Source organism: Molossus molossus, unplaced genomic scaffold (genome assembly GCF_014108415.1).
Source record: "Molossus molossus isolate mMolMol1 unplaced genomic scaffold, mMolMol1.p scaffold_m16_p_1, whole genome shotgun sequence".
NCBI classification, from domain to species: domain Eukaryota; kingdom Metazoa; phylum Chordata; class Mammalia; order Chiroptera; family Molossidae; genus Molossus; species Molossus molossus.
In genome coordinates, this window is record NW_023425344.1 from 218,755,836 (window position 1) to 218,773,187 (window position 17,352).

Consider the following 17,352-nt stretch of genomic DNA (forward strand, 5'->3'; position numbering starts at 1 on the left):
TTCACTGCAGGCTCAAGATCCACACATTGGTCATGGCCAGAACTGTGGTTTTTGTTTTGTTTTTTAATTTTTTTTATTTTAATTTAATCCTTACCTGAGGATGATCTGTTTTAGAGAGAGGAAGAGGGGTAGGAGAGACATCTATGTGAGAGAGAAACATCAATCGATTGCCTCCCATGCACACCTAACCAACTAAGCCACCCTGCCAGGACTCTTTTTTTTTTACTTTATAGGAAAAGAACCCAATATATGAATTCTCTCTCTCTACATTTTTCACGTTTTCAAAATACAGATATTTGTATATACTTTTTTTTCCTATATTTTCTATGTAACTTCTCCTATTATTCTACTTACATTATTTCACCTACCACTTTGAATAGCAACTATAGTTATTTTGTGCAATATACCAGTTTGCTTAACCATTCCTTTTGTGTACATTTGTGTGGTTTTAGTTTTTCAGCATTGAATATTTTTATATAAATTATTTTGTTCATTTAGGCTATTTTCTTATAGCTCATTATCCAGAATATTTACCTAGAGGGCATAAACAATTTTATAGCTCCTGTTAATATTGCCAGGTTCTCCAAAAAAGTTAAAACATTTCAAATCACCATCAGCCACAAGCATACCTGGTTTTATTAGTTTAATATTTTTGATAGCTCAAAGGTATATAAAAAGCTTAAAGGTATTTTATTTGACTTTGAATATCTTTTATGACTGTGGAATCTGTGCTTTTTTTCTGTGTATTGCCTGTTTCTCATCAGTTTTAACCATTTATCAAGTGGAAACTGGGAATTTAAATAATATATGTTTCATATGGCAAGGATCGGTCATTTGTTTTCTACTTTGTAGCTTTCCTTTTGATATTCGTGTTTTTACACATTGTGAAAGGTTATAATTTTTTATTTATTTGAACATTTCCAACTTGTTTCTGATGCTGTTTGATAGTCATATAACTTCTTGCATTCCTGGGTTCACTGTTCATTCCTGGGTTAAAATTCTTACTTTTCTTTTCTTCTTTAGAGAGAGAGGAAAGGAGAGTGAGAGAGAGATAGAAACATTGATGAGAGAGAACATCAATTGGCCGCCTCCTGCATGCCCCTCACTGGGGATTGGGCCCACAACCTGGGCATGTGCCCTGACCGGGAATTGAACCAGCGACCTCTTGGTGTATGGGTCAATGTTCAACCACTGAGCCACACTGGCCTTCCTTTCTTAGTTTTTAAAAATAGGATTCAAAGAAAATATTACTGTCTTCAATTCATATGAAATTTGTTACAACTTATTAGGTCAGATGAGCTATGAATCTAAGATACTTTTTCTTTACTAGCATTCAACTTTTCAATAATATTTATTAGTGATTTTTTTTCACGGCAAAATTTCTTGTTTATTAGATATTGATTTTTTTCTAATATTATAATGCATTTGGGGAAATTCCTATTTAATTTTATTGATCAGTTTTTCTGTTTAAATACAGAACTATATAATTTATATCTTGCTTTGCTTTATTCAGCAAACATTATTGAGTGCCTGCTCTGTGGTAGTTGTGGTGGTAAGTGCTAGGTAGGGTACAAAGAAAACAGTTTCTGCCATCAAGGAGCATGTAGTCTAATGGAGGAGTCATCAGGTAAGGAAATCAGCAATTGGGGATAGGTGCAGTACAGGTATAGACAGAGATTGGGCACCCAAAGCAGAAGAGAGGAGAGGTGGACCTCAGGGAGACTTGACTGTGGAGCACAGGCAGTGAGCCAGGTTGGAAAGGGGGTGATCTTACAGCTGAAAACAATGAGCTCATTCCTATTACTTTCAGAAAACTTGTATTTGACAATCTTGCTTATTTGAGATAAATTTCACTATTAATCAAGTTCTAAAAGATATCAAGAACCTTTCATTGTATATTATATTAAAACCTATACATTAGCTTAGAATAGCAATTTTCAACCTTTTTTATTTCATGGCACACAAACTAATTACTAAAATTCTGCAGTATACCAAAAAATATACTTTTTGCCAAGCTGACAAGAAAAATAGGTATAATTTTTATTGGTTTACAATAATAATAGTAATAATAATAATAATAGTAATTACCTACCCTTTCTTCTCCAAAGTGACTTCTTAAAAAATCAGGTGCCTATACTTGTATATAAGGATTTCTGGTACCAAGACTTAACCAATCAGGTACAACCTTATTATGCAATGTGATCAGTAAGATTCAATCCTATTATATGACCTATATATTTATGATTCAAGACAGGGCATTCACACCAGACTGTTATTGTTGTCTGGGCTGTTGTCATTATTTTATTTGATAATCTAAAGGAAACAAGGTCAGTACCCTTGACTAAATAGTCAGGTATAGCATATTTAAAAAATTCTTGCTGCACACCAGTTGACAATCTCGGACATCTTTACTGTATTGAATCCTCTTAAAAAGCTGTAAGATGTATTCTCCATTTATTAATATTATTCTTTATTTCTCCAATTAAAGCTGTATTAATAAATCTTTAAAGAAATTTATGTGGTCCTAAGTTAGATTGGCACGCATGTATTTAATTTTTTTATACCAATATAAAGTTTTTGTTTGTTTATTTATTTCTAATCCTCACCCGAGGTTATTTCTCCATTTATCTTCGGATAGAGTAGGAGGGGCGGGAGGGAGAGAAAAAGAGAAAGCGAAAGAAACATTGGTGCAAGAGAGACACATTGACCGGCTGCCTCCTGCACGATCCCGACCGGGGCCGGGGACCAAACCGCAACTGAGGCACGTGCCTTTGACTGGAATCGAACCCGAGACTCTTTGGTCTGCAGGCCAACACTCCAACTGCTGAGCCAAACCTATTTCTTACCTATATACAATTTTTAATTATTTCTTTGGATTTTCTAGGTATGTAGTCATATCATCTGTAAAAGGTAGCTTTTACATTTTTTTTTTTCCTAGAATAATATTTAAATTTTTAAAAATTTGCCAGAAATAGTAGCATTTCTTGTGTCTAATTCTATTAAAGAAGTGACTAGAGATGTCTGGCCAGTGTGGCTCAGTGGTTGAGTGTCAACCCATGCACCAAAGGTCCCTGGTTCAATTCCTGGTCAGGGCACATGCCCAGGTTGTGGGCCCAATCCCCAGTGAGGGGCATGCAGGAGGCGGCCAATTGATGTTCTCTCTCATCAATGTTTCTATCTCTCTCTCTCCCATCCTCTTTCTCTAAAATCAATAAAGAAAAAAAAAAAAAGAAAAAGAAATGACTAAAGTCAGCCTTATCTTTTTTTCTGTTTTAGGAGACTAAACTAGCATTTGCTATTTGTTGATTGTGTTGACCCTTAGTTTATTTATTTATTTTAGGCACAAATGTCCACATTTATTTAAAATAAGAAAAAAAAAAGTAACAAATTCAAAATTTAGAACAGTGGAAAAAAAAACCCTCAAAAACATCATAAGATCCAGAGAAATAATATTTTTAAATTAACTGCCAACACATCTATATAATACTTTTCCACAGACTAGCTTCTGGCTTCATATATTTGTAATCTTGTTTTTTCTCTATGACTCATATAATTCCAATGCTGGAGTCCATAGAAATGTTCATATCATTATAGGACTTTTTTTTTTATCCTCACTCGAGGACATTTTTTGATATTTTGTTCAGATAGAGTGGGAGGGAGAGAGAGAGAGAGAGAGAGACATCGACATGAAAGGGACACATCGAGTGGTTGCCACCCACACGACCCAACCAGGGCCAGGGACAAACTGCAGTCGAGGTACGTGCCCTTGGCGGGAACCGAACCCGGGTCTCTCCAGATTGCAGGCCAACTTTCTAACCATTGAGCCACACGGGCCAGGGCCTTGCTGTTTATAAAATTGATTAATAGTCATGTAAAAAAAATTAAACAATATAGAAAAAGGAAATGGTAAATCTGTAGAAATATTTACAAAAAGAAAAGTCAGGCCCTGGCCCGTTTTGCTCAGTGGTTAGGGCATAGGCCTGTGGACCAGAGAGGCCAGGGTTCAGTTCCCACTAAGGACATGTACCTCGGTTGCAGTTTGTCCCCGGTCCCGGTTGGGGTCATGTAGGTGGCAGCCGCTCGATGTTTCTCTCTCTCTTCCTCCCCCTCTCCGTCCTGCTCTATCTGAAGGTAAATGCAAAAAAAAAAAAAAAGTCCTTGGGTGAGGATAAAAAAAAAAGAAAAGTAAGGATGGGCAGAGACTATTAGAATATTCATTCTTTAGTTGGAGTCGATTTTCTCCAAACTTCTCCAGGGTCCAAGGGGCTTGCATATGTTCTCTCATTTCTTCTTGGCTATTTATAAGGTCTATAAAGTTTAAAAACAAAAATGCATATGAGGTTTTCCTCAAACAGGGCTTGGTGTTTATAGATGTTTATATTGATTTATTTTCAGTCCAGGCTTATTTTCTTTGTTTTTTTGATTATACAGTAGTTTCCCTTTATCTGCGGTTTTACTTTCCAAGGTTTCAGTTATGTAAGATCAACCATGGTCTAAAAATATTAAATGGAAAATTCAAGAAATAAACAATTCATAAGTTTTAAATTGATGCTGTTCTGAGTATTGTGATGAAATCTTATGCCATCCTGCTCCATCCCATCTGGGATACAAATCATTTCCTTGTCCATTGTCCCCATGCTGTATATGCTCCCTGCCCTTAGTCACTAGTAGCCCTCTCTGTTATCAGATGGACTGTTGAGTATCGATGTTCAGTACACTTATTGTACTTAATTATGGCCCCAAAGTGTAAGAGCAGTGATGCTGACACTTTCCAATATGCCAAAGAGAAGCTGTAAAGTGCTTCCATTAAGTGAAAAGGTGAAAGTTCTCGATTTAATAAGGTATTTTATCATCTAACATCATCACAAGAAGGGTGAATAGAGTACAATCAAATATTTTGAGAGAGACCACATTCATTTAACTTTTATTATAGTATATTGTTATACTTGTTTTATTTTACTATTAGCAATGGTTAATTTCTTACTGTGGCTATTTTATAAATTCAATATCATCATAGATACGTATATATGGGAAAAGACATAGTATATACAGGGCTTAGTACTATTCTTTATTTCAGGTATCCACTGGGGTTCTTGAAACAGACTACTGTACTTTTACATTGTTGGCCATTTCTCTTCTCTTATACCTCTTTTGTCCATGATGGTAAATATACTAGATCTGCTTCCCATGTCCACCTTCTTCATTATTCATTTTGTGTCATTTACCATGATTGGAAATGCCCTTTTAGGGCACCTTCAGCAACATTTGTTCTGTTATTTATTTATTAATTTTTTTTTCATCTTCACCAGAGGATATTTTTCTACTTTATCTTCAGATAGAGGGGGAGGGGGAGAGGGAGAGGGGGAGAGAGAGAGAGAGGAAGGAAGGAAGGAAGGAAGGAAGGAGGGAAGGAAGGAAGGAAGGAAGGAAGGAAGGAAGGAAGGAAGGAAGGAAAGAACGATGTGAGAGAGATACATCGATTGGTTTTCTCCTGCACAACCCCCACCAGGGCCAGGACCGAACCACAACTGAGGAACCTGTCCTTGACCAGAGTCAAACCCGTGACTCTTTGGTCCGCAGGCCAATGCTCTAACCACTTAGTCAAACCAGCCAGGGCATATTTATTCTTTATTCTACTACATCAGTTCTGCTCTGTAGAGTTTTTGCTGCTATATTCAGCTATTTTATGGAGTTGAGAGAGCTCTATCTTCCAGTGTGGCAGCCATGAAAACATGCCCCTCAGATCTGCTATTGTGGGGAGCATAACTGACCAGTGGCCCCAGCTGCTCCTCTCTGAATCCATCACCAGGTCTGTGCTGAGGCCACGCTTCCCATGGACTGCTTCTAGCCAGTGTCTGTGTGCAGTAGGGACACGAAAGCAAGCCCATCCATTCCTTCCAGACATGGGACTTTGTGGATGGGTGACTTTGGCTCGATGACTTCCCTTTGGCCTGGTCAGAACTTTCTTAGAACCTGGCCAGTGTGGCCCAGTGGATTGAGCATCATCCCATAGACTGAGAGGTCCTGGTTCGATTGCTGGTCAGGGCACATGCCCAGGTTTCAGGCTCTCTCCCCAGTAGGAGGTGTGCAGGGGGCAGCCAATTGATGTTTCTCACATTGATGTTTCTATCTCTCTCTCCCTTCCTCTCTCTCTAAAAAATCAATGAAAACATATTTTTTTAAAAGTTTGAAAACCACTGCCTTAAAGCAACCTTTCTGTACCACATTTTTGTTTTCATAGGAATGCTTTTTATCAAACTTTTCATGCCATTACATAATTTAGGCAGCTGTGTTATTTTGTAGGACCATTTGAATATGTTATTGTGTTTTCCCTTTATTTTATTATTATTTTTTAATATTGTTTTTGTTTATTGATTTTAAAGACAGAGGAGGGGAGAGGAAAAGAGAGATAGAAACATCGATGAGAGAAAACATCGATTGGCTGGCTCCTGCATACCCCCCACTGGGGATCAGGCCCACAACCTGGGCATGTGCCCTGACTGGGAATCAAACCGGTAACTTCTTGGTACATGGGTCGATGTTCAACTACTGAGCCACACCAGCTGGGCTATTTTTCCTTTATTTTAGGGAAGAAAGTGGAAAATGGGGAAATCTACTATCTCATAGTACTGTTAATTCAAACCTAGAAACCACTGAGCAACTGTGGAGAACTTTTAGCCATTGTCAGATGCTCATAGGAATTAAATAGGCCAAATGTGGCTCACTGCAAAGGATAAGAACATTATAGAATTATGGAATTATTTCATTTCACACCTCTAACTGTGGGGTGTAGTAGTAAATGCAATAGAGAGGTATTTAAAATTGGGGATTGAGCCCTGGCTAGTTTTGCTCAGTGGTTAGAACATCAGTCTGCAGACCAGAGAGTCCTGGGTTTGATTCCCACTAAGGGTAGTTTGTCCCCGGCCCTGGTTGGGGTCATGTGGGTGGCGACCAGTTGATGTGTCTCTCTCACATTGATGTTTCTCTCTCTCTCTCTCTTCCCTTCTCTCTCCCTCCTGCTCTATCTGAAGACAAATGCAAAAAAAAAAAGTCCTCAGTGAGGATAAAAAGATAAATAAAATAATAAAATTGGGGATTGAGCATTAAAGAGTATTCCTGTGGCCCTGGCCAGTTTGGCTCAGCGGTTGGAGCGTCCGCCTGCGGTCCGGAGAGACCCGGGTTCGGTTCCCGCTAAGGGCACGTACTTCGGTTGCAGTTTGTCCCCGGCCCTGATTGGTCGTGCTGGTGGCAGCCACTCGATGTGTCCCTTCACGTCGATGTTTCTCTCTCTCTCTCTCTTCCTCTCTCTCCCTCCCACTCTATCTGTACAAAAAATGGAAAAATATCCTCGGGTGTTGATTAAAAAAAAAAAAAAAAAAAAAAAAAAAAAAGAGTATTCCTGTGGCCCAAATATAAGCTTTTCTAAGTCCCTAGAGTAGCTACAGTGCTAGTCTCTGAGCCAAATGGCAAACTCATGAGGGGCAGAAACTTTGTTTTCAGAGTTGAGACCTGCACACTTTTTGAGGCATTGTCAATGGATACGGTATTGTCATGGCTGACCCAGGGCAAGTGGCTCCCACTGGCCGAGAAGCTGACACCGTGCACACAGCTATTAGTGCCACGGCCACCAAACCAAACTCTGACATCAGCTGACCAAAAGGCATCTTGTTGCACCAGGGTGTACTGGCTGGCTTTTCATCTACTTCTGTCTTTTTTTTTAAATATGTTTTTATTGATCTTTTAGAGAGAGAGGAGGAGAGAGAGAGATAGAAACATTGATCTGTCCATTCCTGCACGCCTTCTACTAGGGATCAAGCCCACAACCCGGGTATGTGTGCTGCCCAGGAATGGAACCGGGACCACTCAGTTCATGGGACACACTCAATCCATTGAACCACACCGGTCAGGTGGAGATATTGGTCTTTTTGTCTCGTTATATTTGCCATCACCTGCTTTTCTCCTGCCTGTTGGATAGCAATTGGAGAACAATAAATTTAGACCTTACCACCCACCATTCACATAACAAATTTCATACAGGTCAAAGCTGAACAAGGAAATTGAGGAAAACAGGTTACAGCATGTTTTTTGACACGAAAAGTTGTTAATTGGGCCCTGGCCGGTGTGACTCAGTTGGTTGAACGTCCTCCTGTGCACTGAAGGTTTACTGGGTTTGATTTTTGGCTGAGCACATACCCGGGTTCTGGGCTCCATCCCCAATAGGGAATGTACAGGAGGCAGACTATCAATGTTTCTCCCTCTCCCTTCCTCTCTCTAAAATCAATAAAAATATATTCTAAAAAAAGTTAATGGCCATGGAGTTATGTCCTTGAATGGAATTTATATTGTTCTGTTGGTTATGTTTATCCAGGAAATGAGGACAATGTTTTTGCCAGTTATGAGTGATTAACTAATTTTAACATATCATTATTTGACTTCCTCTCAAAGTGAATAAGCTAATATTCTCGTGAGAACATTTTCATGAGTATTTTCTAACTTTCCTCTCTAATATATACACACTTAATATTGGACTAGAACACCTTATGCTATTTATTTCTGGGGTTAAATTAAAGATTTCAGTAGAACCAGCAATTTGGGGGCAGTTAATTTGGTGCTTTCATGTTTCTTGAGAAGTAGGAGGACATGTCTTTTTCTTCTAAATATATCTGTGAAATCCTGATACACAAAAGCTTTGGCAACATTTTGATGAACATATTCAATGAAAGCTCTCTGTGTTTTCCAGGATAGATAAGAAAACCCCCTTCATTAGAGATCTAATCCCTAATGCCATGGGATTAGATCTGTTCTTTGGTTATGGCTCCAATTCAGGCTCCACTCCCACCTCTACCCTAGGATGTATACCCTCCTCCTGTGCTCTCAATGCAGCTGTCACCTTATGGGTGACCAAAGAGCTGGAGGTGCAAAAGAGGATGAGAAGAAAGGGCTCTTTGAAGCTCAGGTGTATAAATCATCCTTAACCCCATTGCCCCACCCTATTCTGTCATAGGCACAAAAGCCTCTTTCTCCTCCCTCCTTTGAATTTTCTCTGTCCTGGTAAAGAGCAGGCCTTGATCTTCATTTCAACCTGATTTCACCTAAAGCAGCAGAGGGTAAGTAGAACAACACAACTTTTAAAAATATATATATGTTTTTATTAATTTTTTAGAGCAAGAGATAGAAACATTGATGTGAGAGAGAAACATAGATTTGGGGCCCCCCACTGGGGATTGAGCTCACAACCTGGGCATGTGCCCTGACCAGGAATTCAACTGGGACCTCTCAGTCCATGGGATGATGCTCAGTCCACTGAGCCACACCAGCCAGGCACAACTTCTTCTTTTATCTCTAGTCCAGAACTCTACTGGACCTGGCCCTAGGCTTTGTGTCCCTTTAGGAATGACTGATACGATTTTGTGGGTTTGGATACAATCAATATATTCTTAAATTAATTTCACCTGTTTCTTTTTAGGGTTGGGACTAGAAAATTTAAACTTACACTTGTGGCTTACATTGTATTTCTGTTGGATTGTGCTGTAATAAACCCTATTTCAATTTGTAAAGGATTTAGGGGGCTTAAATTTGTTATTTATACTCAGTACATTTCTAAATTTATGATAAATTTATTTCTAAAAAGATTTATATTGATTTTTATTTATTTTTTTATTTTTTATTTTTATTTTTTTATCCTCACCCGAGGACATTTTTCCATTTTTTGTTCAGGTAGAGTGGGGGGGGGGGGGGAGAGGAACAGAGAGAGAGAGAGAAACATCGATGTGAAAGGGACGCATCGAGTGGCTGCCACCCGCACAACCGACCAGGGCCGGGGACAAACTGCAACCGAGGTACATGCCCTTAGCGGGAACTGAACCCGGGTCTCTCAGGACCGCAGGCCGACGCTCTAACCGCTGAGCCAAACCGGCCAGGGCTATATTGATTTTTAGAGAGAGAGGAAGAGAGAAAGAAAAACTGATTGCTGCCTCCGGCATGCCCCTACCAGGGATTGAGCCTGCAACTTTGGGCATGTGCCCTGACCAGGAATTGAACCAGCAGTCTTTCAGTGCACAGGACGATGCACAACCAACTGAACCACATTGGCCAGTGCTAATCAAATTATTATTATTCTGTACTTAATACAAAAATTATAAAATAAAGTTGAAAAAAAAAAAAAAGAAAAATGGCTCAAAATGCACCAGCAAGAGATGAATTTTCAGATTTAAACTATGAGGTTCCTGAATGTACTCATTCTCTGCCTTCATTTCCTGGACTCAGTTTAGTTTCATATGCAGAATTAAGTAAGAATGGTAAGAAGAAACCCACTTTATTCTGTTCTTAATTACTGTGGTGTGGGCTACATCATTTTCCTTTGGTCTTTAAGTGAGAGGCCCCAGTTTTTTGTTTTTAATCCTTACCCAAGGATATTTTCCCATTTCTTTTCAGACAGAGTGGGAGGGAGAGAGAAACATTGACATGAGAGAGATACATCGATTGGTTGCCTCCCGCACGACCCTGACCAGGGCTGGGAACTGAATTGCAACCAAGGTATGTGCCCTTGACTGGAATCAAACCCATGACTCTTTCTTTGGTCAGTGGGCCGACACTGTAGCTGAGCCAAACCAGTCAGGGCAAGAGCCCCCAGTTTTATGGCAACTCGAAGAAAAGGGAAGGAGGTTCATGGTACCTTTTCTTCTCCTTCTTCTCCTTCTCCTTCTCTTTCTTCTTCTTTTTATTCCTCACTCGAGGATATTTTTCTATTTATCATTAGATAGAGTGGGAGGGAGGGAGAGAGAGAGAGAGAGAGAGAGAGAGAGAGAGAGCGAGACAGAGAGAAATTTGATGTGATAGAGCCACATCAACTGGTTGCCTCCTCACGACCCGACCGAGCCAGGGGATGAACCACAACCGAGGTACGTGCCCTTGACCAGAATCGAACCCGCGACTCATTGGTCCTCGACCGACTCTCTAACTGCTGAGCCAAACCGGCCAGGGCCATGCTACCTTTTCTTCTAATGTTTGAAAAAAGAAGAATAAAAGAAAAGTAAAGGAGAGAAAGTGTGTGTTTCCTGGGTAATTACTCTGTCATTTCAAAACCTTGTCGAGATGGTGCTGGTTTGGGTTGTGCCAATGTAATACTGCTCTGAACCTGCCAGAATGCAAGCTGACTTGGTACTCCAAAAACAGAGTTTGGCTGGTGTCCGCTTCAGCTTGGAAGGTCTGTGAGGTCTCTGGTTTCAGCTGGCAGAGTCTGTGGAAGGGTGGAAATACCACATAAGCACTCCTGTTAGACGGAAGCTTCAGCTGGGTGGCATGGAAGGATGCTGAGGTTTGTCTCAAAAAGTTTCTGCTGGGCTCTGTCTGTTTAATATTTTTAATTATTTTGCAAAATATTCTAAAGAAAAAGCATGTTTCCCTTCTATTCTGGCTATGAGGGCAAATGTGGAATTCTGATGGGCTTGAGTTTTAGTACAGACTCTACCCCTAATTAAATATGTGTCTTTGGACTTGAGTCTCAACTTCAGTTTCCCCAACTGTAAGGCTGACTGCATCATGGAGATCTGATGAGAACCAAATATGATAATAAATGTAAAGGGCTTGGCATATTACTTGGCATAGAGTCAACATTCAGTAAATGTTCACTGCAATTACCATTGCCTTAATTCTTTGTTGAAGACTTGTATACAGGGAAACCAGTGTGTAAATGAAGAGTCTGTAGGAGGGGAGGGACCCACCTCAGTGAAAGCTCAACCATTTCTTCAGTGGTTCCCCACAACGGAGGTCTAGTTTGGCTCACGCAGATCGTGAAGTCCCTGCGAGAAGGCTGAAGGTCCTGAGGGGTTTGGGTCATCTTCACCAGACCATGGGAATTCAGGATGGTTCTGCAGAGCCTGATACCAGGGCCAATCCTAGGTCAGTTACTCCAAAGAAGACTCAAGCAAAAGCAAAAGTAGACCCAGTATCAACCCTGGAGTGCTTTGATCCCCATGACTAATCAGGTAACTACAGGTGCACAGCCCTCTCTATCAACTCTCAAGTCCTCCCAGGCCATGCCTGCTTTCCTAAGGCTGGGAATCAGAATGGCCTGTGTTGGGGAGTGGAGGCCAAATTCACTAAGTATGCCCATGCCAGTACACGATCCTTAACATTACATTTGTGTTGCAAGGACTCCACTTCTTTTTGCACCCAGTGGCCATAACCAATGTTTAAAATTTTTTAAATTTTTTCTTCATTTTAGATTTACCCTCTAGTTGCTTTATTTCAGTACCTACTAACACCTCATGTCGCCTCTTCATCATCTTTTCACTCTCCCCACCTCCCCAGCACTCACATCACCAGTAACGCTTGGAAGAATACATTTCTTGGCTGGCTTGTTTATCCTGAATTTATATTGATTAGCCTTTGATGGAATTCTAGGGGTTTTGATCTAGGTAACCTAAGAAATTGGAGAAAAAGATATTGGGACTCATTATCAGTGCATTTTGACAGAATTTATGTGCCTAAATAGTCTTGGGGCCACAGCTAATGATCCTGCAAAGGGACCTTTTGAAGATAAGGGTTTGCCTAGATCACTGAAATATGGAACTTCCCTCTCATCCTATAGTTGTGATTTGTTATATTGCAGGGAGAAAATGTCAGATACACAAAAAGACTGGAAATTCTTTGAGGTGAGTCACTTATGTTTGGGGGCTTTTCTCTTCTATATGAAACATGAAGTACAGCAATAACTAAAAGCCATCTGTCAGGTACTTATTTATAGTGAATGTCTTTTCTCAAAAGGATGCTAACGAATCATATACCACAACTTGAATATTTGGTCTGATTTCCCTCCTGCAAAGGTGAATGCATGTATAATATTCCACAGCTTTTAGGAACGTTGAGTAATTGGATCATCTGGGTTTACACCTAGTTAGCAGTGTTATGTAGACAGATGCAGGTATTTCACGTCCTAGCTGTGGGTTGTGATTCTTGTCTGTTTTTTGTTGTAGTCCTTTTATACTTTCTGTACATACATAGCTTGGATTGTCTTCCGACGTCAACACTTCACAGAAATTGAGGAAGAAATAGGGAGGCTCTTTCGTACCAATATGTTCAATATTCCTCGAAGGAAGCGCGAGGATGAAGAATCAGGAGGGCAAAAGAAACGCATGACATTTGTACAATTTAGGTACGACCTTTTGACTTTCCTAAGCTCTAGAAAACAGGATGATGTGACCTAAATGTCACCTTTCCCCCCATAGGAGAATGATGGCAAAACGCCCAGCGATTAAAACAGCCATTAACATGCGCTCTCCAGTCATGTCTACTCTGCTACCGTCTCTCAGAGAAAAAGCTCAGAATATCCTTGAGAAAAAGTATCATCAAGGAGGCAAGAAATTCTCAGCCGAGGTGCAAGAGAATATGGAGAATGTGGACTTTGTGCCTATGCCAATGTAAGTGGCCCAAGGAGAGAGAGAAGAGAGTCCCGAGTGTCATTTCTTAGGTGGGCCGGGAGGGACAGGGCTCACACACCGTGCCTCTGCCAGAAAGCTGGACAAAGACGAATGCACCACCTTCCTAGCCACCCCTGCTCCTTTCCACCCACTTCCTTCCCACCGCAGCTCTTAGTACATGTAGACTAGAAAACATTGCTAGAACATTAAGCTAAACTTCAGATAGTTCTAATTTTGATGAGTGAGTAGCAGACTTTATAAGGCTGAAGTTTTTGTCATTAGAAGTATCATCTTTGGGAAATGTGAGAAGGGCCAGCACAAAATCTGGCATTGGGCTGAGTTTTTGGACCCATATTTAAGACCACAGTGGTGGTTCAGGGAAACAGGGAATACTTCCCAAAATAGCTGCGTGTACATACACACACACAACCACAGGTCCAGCCACAACCATAGCCGTACACCTTAGTCTTTGGCCTCACTGCTTCAGCCATACCAATATTCTTTTCACAGAGTTGGCATCTTGGGGGAGCCTCGATGTCTGTTCAACCCCCACACTCTTCTCCCCCTTGAACAAGAAGAAAACATCAAATCATCTTCAAAACAGTCTTTTCTGATGTAAAGAAGTGACATGAGGATTCAGGATACACTGGACTTAGTCATGAGAACACTTATTCCATTTCTGTAATAAAGTCCCTATAATTAAGTCACTACTTTGACTTACTCACTACATCGACTAATATTTGTTGTTATTAACTTTTTTAATTGTTCAAATTATTTTGTTAAAAGTTCAACAAGAGACTATTAAAGAAATCCAGAAAGCTCTTGAAAAGCTCCTTTTCCTATATTTAATAGTTTGTTTTGTCACTTATTTACCTCTTTGGCTTCTATGTGACTATTTAAGAGTAACACATTAGGACATTTAGCCAGTTTTCTAGTGGACTAGTGAAGAAATATTCTGTTTATTCATTTCTAAGTTCCTTTTTGCTTTATGACAAAGTGTCTTTGGTATGTTTGAAAACAAAATTTTATAAAAAGGCAACTTAAATATTTTAAACATTAAATCTCTATCTATGGTTATATTATTATTATTGGCATTAAGATATGAAGTATAGCCCTGGCTGGTTCACTCAGTGGTTAGCACATTGACCCGCAGACCAAAGAGTCTCAGGTCAAGGTCATTGTACCTCAGTTGTGGGTTTGATCCCTGGTCCTGATTGAGTCATGCGGGAGGCAACCGATTGATGTATCTTTTTGTCTCTCCCTCCCTCCATCCTTCCCTCTTACTCTATCTAAAAAAAAAAATCAGTGGAAAAATATCCTTGGGTGAGGATTTAAAAAAAAAGAAAAGATACAAAGCATATCTGATTTATTTGAAAGCCTTTTAACATGTTTCCTTAATTCTTTTATTTATTCATTTAACAACAAATATGGATTGAGTCCCTGCTCCACCCAAAGCCTTGTGTTGGATTATGTAGGGAAAGATCATCAAGACAGAGACCATATCTTCCAGGTCTGGGTAGTAGAAAGGAAGAGTAAAATACATACCTGCTCACAAAACAATATTGAGCCCTGGCCGATTTGGCTCAGTGATTATACCATTGGCCCTCAAACCAAAGAGTCGCGGGTTTGATTCCAGCCAAGTGCACGTACCTTGGTTGCGGTTCAGTCCCCAGCCCTGGTCGGGGTCACATAGGAGGCAACCAATCGATGTGTCTCTCTCACATTGATGTTTCTCTCTCTCTCTTCCTCCTTCCTTCCCTCCCACTCTATCTGAAGATAAACGGAAAGATATTCTCAGGTGAGGATTAAGAAAACAAACAATATAGAATGTGACAGAGGCCAGAAAAGAGGTAAACACTGAATACCCTGAGAGGAGAGAGCAGAAGAGCAATCACTTCCAGGGGGGAACCATGAGTGTTCTGATTTGAATTTGGCGTTGCAAGGACCGGGTAGCACTAAAGGGGGACTTCCAGTTAGAGGAAGAGCATGTGCAAAGGCAGAGAAGGAAAAGAGTGCCCTGTGACTGAAGAACGGCAAGAGCACGATGTACATGAAGGGGTGCAGTGAAAACACAGGAGCCAGCTTCTCAGTGGTTAGAGCATTGGCCCTCAGACCAGAGAGTTGTGGGTTCCATTCAGGTCAAGGGCATGTACCTTGGTTGCGGTTTGGTCTCCGGCCCTGGTCAGGGCACATTCGGGAGGCAACCAATCAATGTGTCTTTTTCACATTGATGTTTCTCTCTCTCTCTCTCTCTCTCTCTCTCTCTCTCTCTCTCTCTCTCTCTCTCTCTCCCTCCTTCCCTCCCTCCCTCCCTCCCACTCTGTCTGAAGACAAATGGAAAAATATCCTCAGGTGAAGATTTAAAAAAAATAAAAACAGGCTGCAAGGTTCAGCTGAATGTCCAGCTAGGGAGTGAATGGGATGTTATTTGGTAGGCAGTGACAGAGCTGCTGATTATATAATATTATCATTTTAAAAGTCCTTTGGGAGTTTAGCCAACTAAAACAACTGGACTGAATTTAGCTTTCTGTGGCCACAGGGTATCCTCAAACTTTAAAATCATTTTAACATTTAGCTAGAAATTCATTCATTTCACAGAAAAAAACTGGATACGTTTCCCAGATTTACGGTCAAGAGCAGAGGAACACCAGCTCCAGCCTATTGGTAGTGTGGGCAGCTTCTGTTAAACCTACTCTGTCTTCATGCTCTCATTGTTTATTATCCAGGTTAGTTTCTGTTACTCCTGTTTAAACTGCAGTTTTTTTCAAAATCCTGATTATTAGCTAACCCTTGACGGACTTTTTATTTATGTAGAGAATTTGGTTATAATCACTCTGTCATAACAAATTTTTATCTAGAACATGTTGACATGGTTTCATTTTTGTTTCTTGTTTTTGGTATTTTAAAAAATATAGCCTGGGAATTGTGAGACTTATAGCTGTCTTTACTAGAGCACTGGGCTTTCTTTGACTTCTTTCTGAACTGCAAGGCTTCAGTGTACTTTATTTATCAATTCCTTCATTTGTTTATCCTTTTTTTTCCTTCATTCTATAATTACTATATCCCCACTCTGTGCTATGCACCATGTTTGATGCTGAGAATGCAGTGTGGAAAAAATATAGCCAGCTCTGTCTTGGAACTGGCGAATCTTAGGGGAAGACAGATGGGAAACAAATACTCAGATAATGAACTAATTGCAATGGTGACTTGTGTGGCAAAAGAGAAGAGAATGCTATGAGAATGTATAACCAAAGACTTTCTCGAGTGTGGGGGATTGTCAGGAAAGGAGTTGTCCCTGAGGAAGTGACATTGAAATCTGAGACTTGAAGACACATAGCAATTAAAGAGGTGGGAAGTGAGTAGGGGAATATTCCTGACTATTCGCTCTCTATTGCTGCATGACAAATTACCCCAAAGCACAGTGGCTTAAAACAATAACATTCATTTATTATCTCACAGTTTATAGGGGTCAGGCATCCAGGTGCAGCTTAGCTGAATCCTCTGACTCACCATCTCTCAAAAGGCTTCAAAATTATCAACTAGAGCTGAAGTCATCTGAAGGCTCAATTGGGTTGATCTGCTTCCAATATGACTCAAGTAGTTTTTGGCAGGATTAAGTTCTGTGCAGACTGTTGGACTGAGGCCTCAGCTCCTCATAAGCTGTTGGCCCAAGGCCCCCTCAGTTCCTTGTCATATGAGCCTCTCCATAAGTAGCTTACAACATGTCAGTTGGCTTCATTAGAGTGAAGGAATAAGAGAGGAAGGGAGAGAGTGCAAGCAAGACAGAAGTTACAGTAACTTACGAACTAATATTAGAACGGATGCCACCACTTTTGCTCTATTCTATTTATTAGAAGCAAGTCACAAGGTCTAGCACACCTCAAGGGGATGGGGACACACAAGGCTGAGAATACCAGGAAGTGTGAGGATC

General features: G+C 40.4%; 1 protein-coding gene across 1 annotated transcript in view; it reads left to right on the plus strand.

The window, feature by feature from the left end:
• PPP1R36 (protein phosphatase 1 regulatory subunit 36) overlaps positions 1-13,425 on the plus strand; it is a 37,364-nt gene extending 23,939 nt beyond the window's left edge. The window contains exons 8-10 of the mRNA XM_036251125.1: positions 12,614-12,656; positions 12,978-13,156; positions 13,230-13,425. Of these exons, the coding sequence (XP_036107018.1) occupies positions 12,614-12,656; positions 12,978-13,156; positions 13,230-13,425 (418 nt within the window). The remainder of the gene's footprint in view (positions 1-12,613; positions 12,657-12,977; positions 13,157-13,229) is intronic.
• The last annotated feature ends 3,927 nt before the right edge of the window (positions 13,426-17,352 follow it).